Source organism: Trachymyrmex septentrionalis, unplaced genomic scaffold (assembly GCF_001594115.1).
Source record: "Trachymyrmex septentrionalis isolate Tsep2-gDNA-1 unplaced genomic scaffold, Tsep1.0 scaffold19, whole genome shotgun sequence".
Classification (NCBI taxonomy): Eukaryota; Metazoa; Arthropoda; class Insecta; order Hymenoptera; family Formicidae; genus Trachymyrmex; species Trachymyrmex septentrionalis.
The window spans coordinates 3978309-3995689 of record NW_017305071.1 but is presented as its reverse complement, the minus strand read 5'-3'; the positions used below and the strand labels follow the sequence as shown (position 1 = coordinate 3995689).

Below are 17381 nucleotides of genomic sequence, written 5' to 3'. Positions count from 1 at the left end.
TTATGCTTAGTTGAGATTAAACGTTTCAACAATTGTTTTTTAATCATCGTGTTATAACGATAGTTTTATTGCGTAAATTTATTATAAAAATGTTTAAATATTTGTCAAATCTTACAAATAATGCCATCTCGAAAAGATCTATTTATTTTATGTATAAAAATAGAATATAAATGGTATATATGTACGTTTACATGCAAAAATTTTAATCTCAATATTCATAATTTGAATATGTTAAGATTGCATCATCCAGAAAGTCTTAGAATTAGATGCATAGATTGCATAGATAATCAATTATAATTCGTTAAATGTATTGCGATAAGCATGGACAAATTTTTGTTATTTTTATGAGATGTAATGCCATCAAAAAGAATGAATAAGCGTTTGGTGAATTGATCCGAAATTAGTACATAAGGTTTAATTGTGGACAATTGTCATTACTTTATTTTATACTAATTAAAACATATGAAACGATAATAAAATAAAATAAAATCATTCATAATGTAATCTTCATTAATTATGTCATATATATTAGTTAAATTTATAAATTAATATTATGTTTACTTAATATTCCTAATAAGAAACATCTTAAATTAAAAAAATCTATTTAAAAATAAATATTAGTAAATTTATTGATATTATTATCAATTGATATAGGATTATCAAAAATAAAAATTGTAGCGCTGCAAATTTACATTGTATTTTAATATAGTAACAGTTCTGTAATTTCACGTAATTGCAATTTTGTAATAAATGAACCATTGAACGTTATTGCTAACAGAACAAACAAGAAAGACATTTCCATGTCAGTAAAACAATTATAAATGTATATCTTTCAAACATTTGATAACAAAACATTGGCGACAATTGCAATCAAACGACATCATTGTAAATAATTTAAAGATTATAATATATTCGTATTTTGTACGCATACTGCATATTTTTTGTAAATAAAATAAACAAGAACATGAATTGACTCGTTGCAACAAATATTGGTGTTAAACAAGAAATTGGAATACGAACTAAGTAATTTATTAATAAAACGTAATCAAAATGTTATAAAACGAATTATATAATAAGTTTATGAAACCAAAAATAATTGATATGAAAAATTAAAATAAGAAGTTTGAAAGAGTAATATCCACAGTTTTATCATTATTGTACTATTATTATTTTAATATCACTTATTAAGCACTTTAAGGATGACAGGATTACTCTCCTCACTTATAATCTTCACATAACGAATTACAAATATTCTTTTTGTAATAGTTCACGTTAGTAATGTGATAATTTGTAGCATTATTGTTCTGCGAATCGTCAATTATAAAATCCTTAAAAATGTACAAATTCCGACGATTCTGTGCATCTAAATAATTAATTTTCAAAATTGTAATTGCTTAAGTAATTTTAATTTAATATAACAAGAAAGAAATGGAAGGCAAGAATAATATAATACAAAAAAAAATATTTAGACAATGACAAAAGTTTGATCAGAAAAATTATCTGCTTACTGACTGCAACTTCCTTTGGTGTTCCCACCACATGTACGCTCAATTTCCTGAAACTACTTCCATTTAGTGTGTGCCTTCTGAAAAATTCTCTCAGCTTATTGATATTTATATTCTCTATTGCAAGCGTTTCCTTTTCACATCTGTCAAACATGTATTTCTGCTTCGTGATCTCACTCCAGTCCCTGTTAACTCTGTTTTTCAGAATCTCGGCATCGTCATGTTGCTTTGAAGTTCTCAGTCCTTCTTTGACATCATCTAATTTCTTTTCTGAGAACTGTTCCAACACGATTCGAAACGAATTCAGAAATTCCTCGATCCGTTGATCAACGTATTCGGTTGTGCATTTATCTGCCTGAGTGTAAACAGTAATAGAATATCCTAATATACCGTTGATATCTCTAAAATCGCATGAAACGTAACTAAGATTTTCTTGGGTTTGTAGATAATTCATTAACGATTCTTTCATTATCATCTAAAAGTACAACAGATGAACGTGATATCAAATAAAATCAATTATGGTAATCGGAAATGTTATTCACATTTTATTTACTATTCAAACTAAATATAAATTGAAGATTCCATGTATTTAAATGTATAAAATAATGTTATAAAATACTTACGATCATCAGCTCAATTAAAACCGACAATTCAATCGTAGCAGTACCGACTTGATAATAATTTATTACTATCGAGTTTACATTTTTGTTAATATTTTTTAGCTTGAAATGAGATGTGCATCGAGGTATCTCATTGATTGGTACAGTCAATATCTTAGGAGTCAAATTCAAGGAGTCACAGTTAATTTTTTTGATAAATTCTTGTATAATATTGATCGTAAAGTCTTTCGTTACGTTGCCTTCTACGAGGCATTGGATGTACAGATTTTTGGTGAAGGATGTTATAAAATGTTGGAAACTTATGAAACTACATCCATATAGAGCATTATATTTGTGAACGTGTGAACAGTTACCGTACTTTAGTATCCATAATTCCATATCCCTACGAAAAAATAAGTTATATACAGCTGTATACAGCTACATATGTTATTAATAAAAAATGATAAGAAACGTAATAAATGTAATTTATTTTATAAAATTAATTGATACAATTAATGTTCATCACTAATTGTTCTTTCCTAGTTGTATAAGTATTTTATAATTAATGCAATTATGTTTAGTAATAAACAGTTCATACTCGATGAACTTTTCCGTGTCTATAATTTTGTTGTAGTATGCCTTCAGTTGTTGCTTTTTAATAATGTTAAACAAGTCCATCGAAACAGGGACTAAATTCGCTATATAGTTTGCAATAACCATTAACCAGGACTGCAATAAAAATATTTATGTTTCTTCAAATTATATACTTACATATAAAAAATTTTTCTTAGAATTTTTATACTATTTCGAACATCTTTCAGAAATACGCAAAAATAGTCGGATAGTTCACATCTTCTCGCAGAATTTTTCATACATGTAAATATTTTCAAATATTCTAAAATATTTCATCCCATAATTTAAAAAAACATTTTAAAATTTTTTAGATTTTACAACATTAAATTAGAGAAATTCAACTTACAAAAAATCTTTATATATATTAAAAATCTTACAATAATTAACTTATATGGAAAATTCTGAGAAAAGATATAGATTGTTTGAGATGTGTTCCAAAAATTCGTATAAAAAATGTGAAAAAGTTTCAAAATTATATAAAAATGTTGAAAAATTATATAAAAATTCTGCGAAAAGTTTTCATTAGGGTAACTTTGCTTTAAACATATACTTACTGATATATTTTCATTAAACCCGCTAATTTGTATTATAATACCTATATCTTCTTCATTGACATCGATCTCATAACCAAATCCAGCCATTACAGCCGGATGTAATTCTTCGAGCAATTGATATTTTATTACATTGCAGTACATTTGTAGGAGAACTGCACTAAAATGTTATTAATATTAATTAAATTTAATAATAAATTAATTTATAAACATCATAACACATAATAATTACAAGTTAGAGTTTATAATAGGTATATATAAGGTATATATACTCGATAGACATTGTAGTACTACTATAATGTATAAATATTGTTACATGTCCAAGCTATTATTTACTTTTTTGGTTTTTGAGGATATAGAGGAAAAACAATATGAAGGTTTATATGGCACACCGGCCAATGAAACTTCGGGCAAAACCAAATCTCCGACAAACAATCTTGATGTATTTTCAAAGGATATTTCGAAGCTTCTTCTGATACCGGTATGAAAAAGAAATTATTGGTAAGAAATTTATTGCGTGATGGTAAATGAAAACTAGACAATGGCTCCATAGATTTCCAGCGTTCGATCCATTCCTTTGGTAACACCATATCTATATAATTAATTTTAAAATGCGGTTCAACTATATTTAATTCAAAATCATTGGTAAGAATCATAATATTCGCTGTTTCTGGCATCAAAAAATTCAAACATTTTTGTATAGCTTCTGGATCATACTCGAAATAAATATGCTTTCCAGTTACATAATCACGTGACGGATAGAAATGCATACTCTTACATAAATCGAACACATCATCGTGTTTAAAAAATCTAAAAAAAGCCTTTAAGTATAAGTGGCATATCTTATGTATTTTAATAATATTTCTCTTTTCTACATATATCTATTTATTTTTAAATTGATTTACCTAAAATTATTTTTTCCAATCTTATAAAGCTCATTATAAATACTTTCTTGTGGACCCGTCTTTTTTACGAAATTTATAAAGGAAAATATTGTATCGAGAACGTTTCGCAGATGTTTTAGTCCCTCATCGGTGAGTTCTACTATAATCTCGAACAAAACATACATAGAGTTGTATCCGAAACCATTATCCTTATCACAAATACCACAAAACACATCAAAGCCCCACATTTTTTTACGTAGATAACTAGTTAAAGAACCATTTCCTTTATGTTCAATAATCCATGAAATATATTTGTATGGTTTACTTCGGTACGAATCAATTGCAGGCAAAGCCCATGTTACATGTAGCTGTAAAACACAAGTTTTATTTTTATATGCATTTGTTTAATTAACACAATTTTTCTTTTAATTTACGTGTCCAAGTTACATACTTGGCTAATATCTTGACTGAAAGATTTAACATAATATATTTTTTTGAAAGTGTCAGTATTAAATGAAATGCCATCTTTAAAATCGGTAAAATCATCGGAATGCAGCCAGTAATTTGGTATATCACTAAAGAAGTTTGCGACATATACTTCCAAAGTATCTAGCGATAATCTCGCCTATAAACGGATGTACGTATCATATTATCTATTAACCATGTTTAATAAGAAATCAATTGTTCACCTCAATTTTAACATATTATATTTACTTTTATAGCTAGCGTCATTCTGTGAGCGCTATAATGACGATTCCTGAAATTGTGCAGTTCTTCGTACAACTCGTCATCATCTATATTATTGTTTAAAGCTATTGAATTGCATCGAAGAAACTTATTTGGTGGATGACCAGTTTGAGCAATAAAAGACAATAATCGTTCCTTTCTATTTTTGTCACTAGATGACCTCCACTGAAACTCTATGTGAACATGGAACATTTAAAAATCGCAATTTTAGCAACAACATTACCATTAGTATTTATTTACCCCTTTGTATGGCCTCTCGCTCGCTCTTAATGACATCTTTCTTCATCAAGGGTTTAATGAAAAATTGAACAAAACGGTCGAGAGCTGGAAACAAGTGTTTCTCTGAAATATCAAAGTAAAATCTTGTATGCTCACAATCCGTTACGCCATCGATAGTGCCACCATGGTGACTGATAAATTCATTAAAACCGTTTTCCTGAAAATACAATAATATATTTTAACATTTAAATATACAAATAGTGTATTTTATAATAAATTTATTTATCGTATTTTAATACTTTTGGATATTTTTCGGATCCCATGAAAACCATGCGCTGAAGGAAATGTGCCAGGCCAGGAACTTTTGGTGGATCGCTAAAACTGCCTACTTTCACACATAAGCTACAAAATGCCTGAAATTAAAAAAAAATATATATATATATATGTGTATGCATACATATCATGCGTTAAAATACAAAATTTTAAATTTATATTATATAATATATTAAGCACAAACAGTAGTAGGATAATTCGTGAACAGTTTACACGTTACTATCCGAATCAATGCAAGTTCATTTTTAGATATTTGAGAAATTCACGTTTCTCAAATGAGGACTTCTGTTATAACTGATAAACGTTCTGATCGTTCATTACACCAATAGCGCTATTCTGAACGCAGTTTTGAAAAGATAGATTATTTTTTGTAAGTCCATCTCCGATGTTATAATTGCAATAAATTTTTAGTTTACAAATAATGTGAAGAAACATATGCAGAAAGTAACTTAAAATGCTAACTAAATTGTCTTTTTCATACCTTCCGTACATCTCCATTAAGCCGTTTAACTGTAGGACTACTTTCTTCATAATCCTTATAACTCATGTCGTCATAATTTGCTTTTTCCAATACAGATATTAACAAAGCTGTTAAACCATTTTGTAGTTTAAAGACTCTAAATTTGAAAGACAAAACAAATAACAATAAGATGAAAAATTACTGAAAATTATATAAAGAAACTTAATCCTTCTTTGTAGAAGGTATATTGTGACGTATATTTCTCTTAAAAAATTATCATTTATAGGTATATACCACACACACACACACACACACACACACAAATTATCATCGCATTAAATAATAATATATCTCATGCATATTTCAATAGAAATTGTTTTTATTGTTGACTCGTCGCCTTAGTCTCACCTATAATCGGCCTTATGATACTCGCCCGATATGTCAGGCGAATTCAAATATTCAACAAAAAATTTATTGCCTTTGGTCTTACGCTCTTCTTCTGACATTATATCGACGTGCAAGAAACCAGAAATTTGTAGATACAATACGATCCTCTCGAAGAACTCGAAATGAGATTTTTATATGTTCCAAATTTCTTTCCAGTAGTGTGTACAGTTTTAATCAACACTCTAGCCGATACAACTTCATACTATCTGTCTTAAACGAAGATCAATACGAAGGTCAATATCAGTGTCTTGTATACATACCTAACGTATACATTGTAACAGAGTGAAAATAGAAATAGCAAGCAGAGTTATAGGTATCCAGTATCAGAAAAATCAAAAATGGATTTAGCAATGAGCACGCGATCCATTTCTATCTATTTCAAATCTCAAAACTTTAATTTTGACATATACTTTGATATGTTACTCAGAAGTTAATTAAAAATTAAATCTAAATTTCGAACTGCACTTTCTTCTACTCTAATATAATATCGCTTTCATGTTAAATATATAACACAAAATTTGATAAACGCACTGTGCTCATGAAAATTGGTATTTTTGGTGGCAAAATTTCCATAAAAAATATATTTGCAGGAATTTCTTCGTAACGTATTATGTAGCGTATTATATTAAAAGTCGTAATCTCAAACTGAGAAAACTTTTCATTTTCACAAAACTGAAAAAAAATGCGGTTTCACGAAAATATCTCACAGGATATATATTTTATCGAAATAAAAATCATTATTAATAAGAAAATTGATGAAATTAGAAACAATTTCGTTTATTTTAAAATTGTACGATCAATACTTTTAATGCTAGAATTTTTTTAAGAATGTTATACTTTTAAACATTTTGTCAATTGAAATTTTTTCCATACATGTCTTAGATTTGGTTATTATATTTTTACGTACAAAATAATCTTATGAAAGATTATTAAATTTTTTACAAAATCGCTTTTTATGCAATCTGTTGTGTCGTAAGTAGTTCCACCATGGAAACTGATAAATCCTTTAAATCATTTTCTTATAAATACAATGATATTTAAACATTTAATTGTAAAATGTATTTCATAAAAAATTTACTTATCGTATTTTAATACATTTGGATATTTTTCGGATTCCATAAAAATCATGCATTGAAGGAAATGTGTCAAGCCTGAAAATTCCGGTGGATCACTAAAACCGCCTACTCCCACACATAAGCCACAAAATGCCTGAGTTTGAAAAGAATATATATACATATGTACTTATCTCTTGCATTGCATACCAGAATGTTAAATTGATACATTAAGCACAAACAGTAGTGAGATGACCCGTGAATAGTTCACACATTTCTAAACAAATTCATAAACACTAATTTACAGATAATAGAGGAGTTTTTACTGATAACAAAGAATATTTTTTAAACAAGAATTCCTGATAATGGATACGTTTTAAATTACCCATGAAACGCATAATGCGTCATTTGTTCTGGTTGTTCACATAATAATAAAGAAGGATAAAATGATACGTTATGCGCCTCATGCATAACACGGAACGCATCCAGTATCAAGCATTACTGAAGGAATACGCTATTAGCGCCATTGCGACACTTTATTCTTTCACATCTAGTGAACGATAAAGATGGATCGACACAATTACACTAATAATGCGCTTCTGAACGCAGTTTTGAACAGATAGATTATTTATTTTTTATGATTTTATAAATCCAATATTATTATCTCAATAAATTTTTAATAACAGGTAAAAAATAATATGCTAGAAATATCCAAAAGTGCTAACTGAATTATCTTGTTTATACCTTCCTTACGTCTTTTTTAACTTGTTTAGCTGAAGAACAACTTGCTTCAGAATCTTTATAATTCATATCGTCATTATTCGTTCCTTCCAGATCAGATATTAACAAAGCTGTTAAACCGTTTGTTAGTCTAACGACTCTAAATTTGAAAGACAAAACGATTAACAATAAGATATGAAATTACTGAGGATTATATAAAAAAATCTTAATTCTTTTTTGTAAGAAGTACATTGTAACATTTCTTTTAAAAGATTATCATCGCACTAAATAATATGTTTCACACATACTTCAATTGAAATCGCTTTTTTTGCTGAGTCTCCATTCCATTCTTGCCTATATTAGGCTTTATGATATTCCGATTTTTCAGGCTTGTCCAGAACTGTATTTGACATTATATCGACGTGCAAGAAACTACAAATTATAGACACAATACGATCTGTACAGAGAACTCAAAAAAGGATTTCTCCATGTTTTAACTTCTTTGTCAGTAGACTGGGCACAGTTTTAATCAATACTTTAACCATCACTTCTTCATTCTGTCTGTTGTCGAATGAACATCAATAGGAAGATCAATACCAGTGGCTTGTGTATAAACGTACATTGTAACAGAGTGGAAATAGAAATAATAAACAAAGTCGTGCGTACCCAATATCTGAAAAATCAGAATTTTGTATTTAGCAATAAGCACACGAATTCATTTCTATCTATTTCAATTTCAAAAACTTTAATTTTTAACATGTATTTGGTATGTTTATTCAGAGAGTTAATTAAAAATTATTTAAAACCAAATTTCGAATTGTACAATTTATCTAATTTAATATAATATTACTTCCATATTAAATATATAACAGAAAATTTGATAAATGTCCAGGAAAATTAGTTTTTCTGGTGGCAATATTGCCATAAAAGATATATTTGTGGGAATTTGTTCGGAATGTACGTATTATACATTATATAAAAGTAATTACCGTCAGCGAACTTGGAAAACTTTCAACTTTAAAAAATGCGGTTTTTTAACAATATCTTAGGAAATATTCATTTTATTGAAGTGAGGATTATTGTCAAAAAAAAGTTGATAAAATTAGGAACAATTTCGTTTGTTTTAAGATCATACAATCGATACTTTCCGTTGTAGAATTTTTTAAAGAATGTTATACTTTTGAACATTTCGACAACTGGAGTTTTTTTCGTAATTATCTCAGATTTAGCTACTTTTACGTACAAAAGAACGCTTATGAAGGTAAAAGATTATTAAATTTTTTACAAAATCATTTTTTATTGAACCTCGTAAGGTGAATAGTTGTCGAGATAAATAAATTTTCTCAAATTGTAATACATTTTAATTTGCTTGTGATTTATTGTAAGTGAAAAATGTACATAAACAGTTTTAAATTTTATGTAATTAGCTTGAAAATGTTTTTTTTAACGTACAATGAATAATTGGTCATACATATTATAGTTGGTCATATGACCCGAGATTTAGTGTTTCAAAGATATCATAGGATCTTCAATTTACATTTAAATATGGGTTTATTTATCAATATAAGTATGTAATTGAATTGGAAAAAATAATATTCCTTTTTCTCAAAGTTTATATATATTTATATATAATCCTAATTGCATTTTTTCTTCAAAATTTATTTTTGGAAAAACAACATCAGTTAAAGATTACCTGTTTTCAACATTTTCCAAAAAAAAACAATGTTTTTCATTTCTTTTTTGTAAATATCCCAGTTATTAAAAGTCTAACGTAAAAATAGAACTTATCAAACTAAAGCTTACAAAATTTCCTATTAAGTTTTTTTTTCTCTGTCCGTCAATTTTTGTCCAAAACACAATTGTTTGAAGGAAGAGTTTTCTGTGACAATTTTTTTACTGAAAATTATGGCACAATTTTTTTAAAAACGATACATTTGAAAAAATGTTAGAGTAACCACTCTTTCTGCCCTTTTAATAGTTATTTTTTTGCATTTGTCATTTGGTTTATATTTAAAAAACCGACAGTTTCGGAGATACGGTAAAAGTACTAGATGTGAATCACGCACTAGTTTCGGATCCTTAAATAATTGTAGCATTTTCCATAAAATGGTACATATTATAAGATTCTTTAGCATTTGTTTTATTTTCTTCAAATGTTAATTGATTTTAATTTATTAGGAACAGCGCTACACATTTTATTATTTATGTCGTTTACTAATTAAATGTGTAAAGGTTAATTTAAGATCAGTACCAGTTATTTTGTGTATATACCTATACATACATTGTAGCAGAGTGGAAGTAGAAATAATAAGCAGAGTCATAGGTACCCGAAAAATCAGAATTTCGGATTCAGCAATGAACACATGAATTTATTTCCATCTATTTCAATTCCCGAAACTTTGATTTTTATCATGTACTTTGATATATTAATCAAATTATTGATATATAAATATATAATTAATATATACAATAAAATTAAGAAATTAATTAAAAATTATTTAAAACCAAATTTCAAATTGTACATTTTGTCTACTCTAATACAATACCTTTTCCATGTCAAATATGTAACAGAAAATTAATAAAATGTACTATTTATATTCGCCAAATAGTATCATTAAATTAATAAAAATTTGGTCAAAATCCTTTTTTAATAACAAAAAATAGATGAAAGTTTACAATAGATTCACATAATGTTAACTATATATATGTACAATGTGTGCATGTAGAAAAAAACAAGAAAAAAAAGGAAAAACGATAAAGAACAACAAGAATTAATAAAAAATAAGAACAGATATTGCAGGAATATTATAAATAATATAGCTATTTACAATAATGATAAAATCACTTGAGACTTGATTTAGCTACGTTTTATTCGTTTATTATTCTTTTATTTTCTATTTATCAATATACTGTCGCGATAATTTTTACATTGAATTTCAAAAACAATATCTCATTTTTAGCAATTATTGTTTATGATTATTGGTATTTATTCAATAATTATTAAGCAATTTATTTATGTATTCTCTTCGTTTTTTCATAAATCTCTTTTTATAAATCTCTTTTATGAAGATAACTTCTAAAAATATCTAGTAAATTATAAATATCTACAAATTATGCAAGAAAATAGAAAAGATATACAAAATTACAAAAATGTTAATAGGAGAGCAAACGGAATGTGCTGAATACTCGATTAAAATGAAACGCATGAATATTTATCGTAAGTCAATGATAATTAAAATATAATTTAGCTTTTTACAAAGCAGTGACAAAGACATGTAAACCATTTTGTATTGAACTTAAATACAACTTTGGATTCAGAAGAATTATTTTCTAAAATTCGATTCATTTCAATACAATTAAAAAAAATCAAATTCCTTTTTTTTTTAATTAAAAGCTCCAAAAATTAAAAGTTATAGGCGCAGAAACTATGTACTTATTCCTGATATATTTCTGACTGATGTCATTCTTTATAGATTATGCACTCGCGAAATTCACAATTTAGCAGAATTTGTAACTTTCTATATAAAATCATAATTATAATAAACTAATTATAATTATAAGAGACTAAATATAATTATTTTATTATAATCTATCACTGTTGCATCATTATAACTGATGCCTAACGCTTAACATAAGGACTTATAGACTCCTCTTCTTTCTTGATAGCTCGCACAAGCGTCAGCGACAGCACTGCTATGATTACCTGCAATTATCATTTAGAAAGATAATTAGATGAAAAATAGGAAACGATTGTTATTTATTAAATATAATGAAAAAAAGCTAGAGAGAAAGAGAGAGAGAGAGAAAGAGAGAGAGATTACAATTAATAAAATTACATCAAATTACAAATTTTCAAAACGTTTACTTCTTAAAGAATAATAAAGAAAAAAAAAGAGAAAAAGTTTCGTCTCTTACATGAAGCATACACAACGCCATCGCTATACCGGCAAGCCATCCCGATCTTGCTTCCAGAAACCAGGATAATTCCTCTACGCAACCATGATGAAAAGCATTCCCTGTGACAGTGTCCCGGCATTCGGTGGGTAACGGTTTACGCATCTGTGTGTAATCCCTTGGTCCATCAGCTCCGCAACATCCGACCTAACGTATTCGTCAAAAATAGATGCACATAATCGTAATAAATAACGACGCTTTTTTTTCCTCTGATAGAAAAGCGTTTACTTACAGTTTCCTGGATTACTCGCAGAATGAAGCTCGCCGTTTCATGATGGGAATTACTGATAAGACTGTACATGGACCGTTCGATGATAGGCTGAATCTTACTGTCATACGTTGAATAATCGAGAATGACTGCCGCTCCAGTTAGACAACAAATGAAGCTGAACGCTTGCAGACCCACATGCTAAAATTAATTATGAAAGTTTTTTCATACAAATTTTTATTAAATTTTTCACAATGGCAAGAAAATTATTTTTAAATAGTTTCCAAAAAAATTGTTTATAGCGTTGAAAATAAATATTTAAATTAAAAGTTAAATGAGGATCGAGAGAGGATATATTTTGAAGTATCCTAAAAATTCTGTTACTTTAATATCTTAATTTGTAGGAAACATTTTTTAGACAATATATGTCATTAATCAGTAATTGAATTAAATAATCAAAGATTATGAAGAAGGATTAATTTATAAAAATTAAAAAACCTTTATTTTTTCTGAGATATATACTAATTTACATTGCAAAAATCAAATTCTTAAGTATCTTGCTTAAATTTCTTTGCAATTATATCTGCAAAGTATCTTTACAAGTGTATCTGCTATGTGTATTTGTAATTTTCACCAAAATGCTCCAAAATTCTGGTAAAAAATTTTCTTTTAATTTTTATACAAATTGAAACATTTTTCAGAAATATTCAGAAATATTTGGAAAGTTTACATTTTTTCTTAGAATTTTTCATATATGTGAATTCTAAACTAGTCTGAGATTTCTTATCCCATAATTTTTAAAAAATATTTTGAAATTTTTGAAATTTTATAATTTTTAGATTTTTAGATTTTATTTTTCAGAAATTATACTTACAAAAAATCTTAGAAATCTTACGATATTTTATAATTAACATATATGAAAATTTCTGAGAAAAGATGTAGATTTTCTAAGAAGTGTTCCAATTCGTATAAAAAATGTGAAAAAATTATAAAATTATATAGAAATTATATGAAAAATTCTAAGAAAAATTTTTACCAGAAAAAAGCTAAACCAATTAATAAGCATTCTTACGACGTATAAAGTTATGATGTGTTCCATAAGAGCGGCAGCACAGCCGATGAAAGCAATGGCCATGACAAGCACCGAGGTAGCGATTAGCAAGTAAATTCCGATATAGAACTCGTACATGTTCAAAAATTCCACCCACTCCTCGAACATCGGCTCGAACCGCATCCAAATCGACAATCCGAACATTGCGCATCCCACGATCTTTTGCCAAGATAACAAGAACTTTGTTAATTGTATAATAAATAAGGATGTAGCAACAATAATTCTTTCAATGAAAAATCTCTCTAACTTCTTATATTAATCGTAATAGTGTAATAGCGAAATAAAATTGGATTTTTTAAAGACTATTAAATTGATTGTAAAATTTATTAATGAAAAAAATGATGCTTAAATAAAAATTGTTTCTCTCTTAAGAAATGATATGAATTAAAGTTTTGTAAAATCAATTTTATAAACTGCTCAATCAATCTTCATGACTACTATTGTTATTTTAAATTATCAATAAAAAATTTATATGTCAAATTTATTTATAATATGAAAACAATAATTTAATATAATCGTAAAGCATTATTTTTTTCAATCTCAAACGCCAATTTTTTAATTTGATTTTAAATTCTTTCTTAACAAAATTAAATAAAATTTAGAGAACTTTTCATTATTGAGAAATAAAATTAGATAGCTTTAAAAGTTAATAAAATTATTTAATATATTAATCTATGTTTTATACATATATCTAAAAGAATGTAATTTATTACGAAGACAAATTTTCATTAAAGGAAAACACTCGATCCTCCTACCAAGCAAGAATAGAAAGGGATTCATGTTTTATGAAACAAATTCTCAATTTGGAAAACTATTACATCCATTATTATTACAAAAGCCTTGCTTTCTTTTTTCGATTCACAATTATCATCTAATACAAACTGCTTTCATTCACTCTTTTTCATTACATACATTTTTTTCAATTAATGCCTAAAATAAATCGTAATATTATTTCACTATCACGGTGTAACTTCACAAATCGACGCAATTATCGCGATAAAACCACGCACACCCACCCATATTACTGCGTTTAAACAGAAAATCGTGAACTTAATGCAGCCGATCCGCTTCTCGAGAGCCGGTCCGGAACTCTTGGCGACCATCTCCTTGCGTCCAGCGGAAGATATCCTCCGTCGCAAATTCACGTAAAGAAGACGGCTATTTTGGTGTGGTGCGACAAGAATGTAATTAGTCAATCTAGAACGTCGACAGGTACCAAAGTATCATCACCTAACGTTCCGGCGGTTTATCACTAGCAAATATAAGATAAGTGGATAAGAGCGTCCTAGATAAAGATATAACGCATGAGGTGAATCATTTCATTTGCGGTATGTGTGACAGTAAATTATTAATGATTATTATTAAGGTAAGTGTTACCATGATGTCCATTTCATTGTTCGGCCTTTTAATTTCTTCTAGACATTTAAATCTCCATCAAAAAATCATGTATGTTGTGGATGTAAATAAAAATCAGAAGTCACATATTATTAAATTTATGATAAAGAAATTGAATCTTAAACTTTTTGAAAATCTTTATTATAATAAAATTCTCAAAATTACTGATACACAAATTGATGTTAATATATAATACTTTAAAATGTATACAATAAATATTATAAAATATGAATTAATCCCTTTCCTAGATAATTGTTATTAGTAATAAACATTAAACGCAACGAAATTACATAGTTTATATGTCATATCAGATATATATTTATTTACATTATTCCTTACAAAATTAACAATTATATAAAATATAAGACATACTGGATTAATTTGTGCGTCGCAAAATAAAAAAAATTAATAGAAATCTTCCTCCGTGGCTTTCGATACTGGAGTTTTATTTTTTATCTGCTCTTGATTATTGTACATATTTGCCACGTCTTGAGCGGAAGTGGCCTGCTCGCAAGCCTTATCCTCGCGGATCCTGATAAACCGCGGAAATCTTAAAGATATTCCTTTTTCTGGATCAACCTGAACAAAACAAAGATAAAATATACATATAAAATCCGTTTCTTTTAATTAAAAAAATATTTATTGAATAAATTAGATTCCCCAACAAAAAAAATTAATTGCAGGAACATGTTTCCTATTATCTCTATTTAATTAACCGATAGAAAAAAAATACAGTGTATTCCATGTAATGGATGCGTAACGCAAACTGTTCGATACGAATAAAAGATTTCGGAAACGAAATAAATTATTACGTCATGCAATATAAATTTGTTTTAGCAATTATGATGAATTATATTTTTATGAATATTCGTAATTTATTCGTCTTTAAAAACCTAGGAAACTCACTATTCCGATAGCCGCTCTGTGTACAGGCGAGAGGGAGAGATCGGCACACTTAATCTCCCAAACTTGAACTGGCTCAAACCAGTGATCCGGTTCATGGCTGCTATCGAAGCGATAATACGATTTGACCTGTGGTACTATGTGATCCTTGAAAAATTTGGTATGATTTTCGAGATCATCTTCCTTGAATCCCGTACCGATCTGTTTACGAAGAAATAATATATGTATATCGATAGTAGTAGTATATCAAGCAAAAGAAAAATATAATATGATAGTAGAAACTTAATTATTACCAAATGCTTTATATATATTTTAAAAAACATCTTAATAAAAGTATTATACATAGAAATATCTATATATGGACAAAATTTCCAATAATTATACATCCCTGTTTACTTTCACAAAGTCAAAGAAATATTTCGAAGACATACCTTACAAATGCTCTGGTACTCTTCATTTTCCAGATCATAACAAGCTAAGAGGAAACCACCATAAGTGCCGGTCCTCTTTCCCTTGCCAATATAACCACCGATTACAACTACGTCGAGAGTATCGCCGACGCCATCCAAGTAGTCTTTTTTCAGCTTCAGCCAGTTTCTCGATCGCTTCGCGATCTCATAAGTCGCCTCCTTTTCCAACGTCTTTACCATCAAACCCTCGCAATTTCCCTTCACAGATTCGTCCAAAAAAACTTCCACCTCTTCCATCGTCGAGGCATCTAAACTATTAGCGAATTTCCATTCACCTTCCACTTCCTTGAAATGCTGTTTCAACAACTCACGACGTTTCACGAACGGTTTCTTCACCAATGGCTCATCATTTAGATATAACAGATCAAACATAAACACGCATACTTGTACTTTAATGTCCTCCTCGTTAGCATCCTAAGAACAACAATGGAACATTACTATGGAAATTGTCACAACTATAATCTTAATAGCAATTACAGTCATTTAGTGACAATACAATTAATATGTAATAATTACAATCAAAATAATTAAAATTACAAATAATAACATGTAATTATTACCTTTCGCTTTCTTGTACTAAGTATTTGGAACGGTAAAATTTGTTTCTTCTCACTATCCCAAGCGACTGCCTCGCAATCCAGTATACAATTCTTCACCTCATCACCGCGACTATTCTTGAATCGCTTAATAATATCTGGATACTTGGTAGTATTGTCCTCCTGATTTCTACTGTATATTTTTATTTGACCATCGTCCGCAACGTGTATCTGCCGAATTGTAATTCTTTAAACGACTGGAATCTAAATTACTAAGTTCTCAGCGAATTAATTTTCAAGTTCTATGTACAATAAAATATTTTCTATCATACTATAAAATTTTCAAGTGTGAATAAGAACCTGAGCTCTTTCCCCGTCATATTTCCATTCACAAGTAAATTTCAAACCCTCAAATCGCGTTAGGACTTCTTGAACACCTTTAGTAGGATGCGCTAACATAGGTTTCAAGGGAATTCCAGGAGTAAGTTTGCACTTGCTCGGCAAGGTATTAATTCCGTCTTCCAGCAAAACAGGAATTATAAGATTATAATTCGGACATTCACTGCAAAAAGATATAAGATTAGCGAAAAGAAAGAGAAACTTAATTGAATATTAATCTTATTTCTAAATTAAGAAATAAAATTTTTAATAAAA

General features: G+C 28.1%; 3 protein-coding genes across 4 annotated transcripts in view; all 3 read right to left on the bottom strand.

Moving 5' to 3' along the window:
* Positions 1-1404: 1404 nt before the first annotated feature.
* LOC108746803 (nardilysin-like) lies at positions 1405-6001 on the bottom strand. The gene is made up of 11 exons (XM_018483773.1): positions 5953-6001; positions 5438-5551; positions 5160-5355; positions 4887-5092; positions 4624-4797; positions 4194-4540; positions 3625-4098; positions 3292-3448; positions 2703-2833; positions 2129-2507; positions 1405-1980 (listed from the first exon to the last, which is right to left on the bottom strand). The coding sequence occupies exons 2-11, from the start codon at positions 5468-5470 to the stop codon at positions 1405-1407; spliced, it is 2673 nt and encodes an 890-aa protein (XP_018339275.1). The 5' UTR covers positions 5471-5551; positions 5953-6001.
* A 5647-nt stretch (positions 6002-11648) lies between these two features.
* On the bottom strand, positions 11649-14882 carry LOC108746806 (CD9 antigen). Its single transcript, XM_018483778.1, has 5 exons — positions 14440-14882; positions 13385-13582; positions 12337-12513; positions 12066-12251; positions 11649-11853 (listed from the first exon to the last, which is right to left on the bottom strand). Exons 1-5 carry the CDS (start codon positions 14524-14526, stop codon positions 11770-11772), a joined length of 732 nt encoding a protein of 243 aa, XP_018339280.1. The 5' UTR covers positions 14527-14882; the 3' UTR covers positions 11649-11769.
* A 322-nt stretch (positions 14883-15204) lies between these two features.
* The window catches only part of LOC108747015 (DNA ligase 1), a 5426-nt gene continuing 3249 nt past the window's right edge, over positions 15205-17381 (bottom strand). For both annotated transcript variants that reach the window (XM_018484224.1, XM_018484223.1), the window contains 5 exons: positions 17088-17289; positions 16752-16958; positions 16153-16605; positions 15725-15922; positions 15205-15397 (listed from right to left, as the gene is read on the bottom strand). In XM_018484224.1, coding sequence (XP_018339726.1) covers positions 15224-15397; positions 15725-15922; positions 16153-16605; positions 16752-16958; positions 17088-17289 — 1234 coding nt within the window. In that variant the 3' untranslated portion in view covers positions 15205-15223. The remainder of the gene's footprint in view (positions 15398-15724; positions 15923-16152; positions 16606-16751; positions 16959-17087; positions 17290-17381) is intronic.

Bases quoted from the DNA above. Each gene is read 5' to 3' on its own strand.
- LOC108746803 (XM_018483773.1), bottom strand. From the start codon at position 5,470: ATGGTTTTCATGGGATCCGAAAAATATCCAAAA. The intron at 4,541-4,623 runs GTATGTAACTTG...TGTGTTTTACAG, and splicing joins TCAGTCAAGATATTAGCCAA to CTACATGTAACATGGGCTTT. The intron at 3,449-3,624 runs GTAAATAATAGC...ATAACATTTTAG, and splicing joins TATCCTCAAAAACCAAAAAA to TGCAGTTCTCCTACAAATGT.
- LOC108746806 (XM_018483778.1), bottom strand. From the start codon at position 14,526: ATGGTCGCCAAGAGTTCCGGACCGGCTCTCGAGAAGCGGATCGGCTGC. The intron at 13,583-14,439 runs GTGGGTGTGCGT...TCTTGGCAAAAG, and splicing joins GTTTAAACGCAGTAATATGG to ATCGTGGGATGCGCAATGTT. The intron at 12,252-12,336 runs GTAAGTAAACGC...CGAATACGTTAG, and splicing joins TGCGAGTAATCCAGGAAACT to GTCGGATGTTGCGGAGCTGA.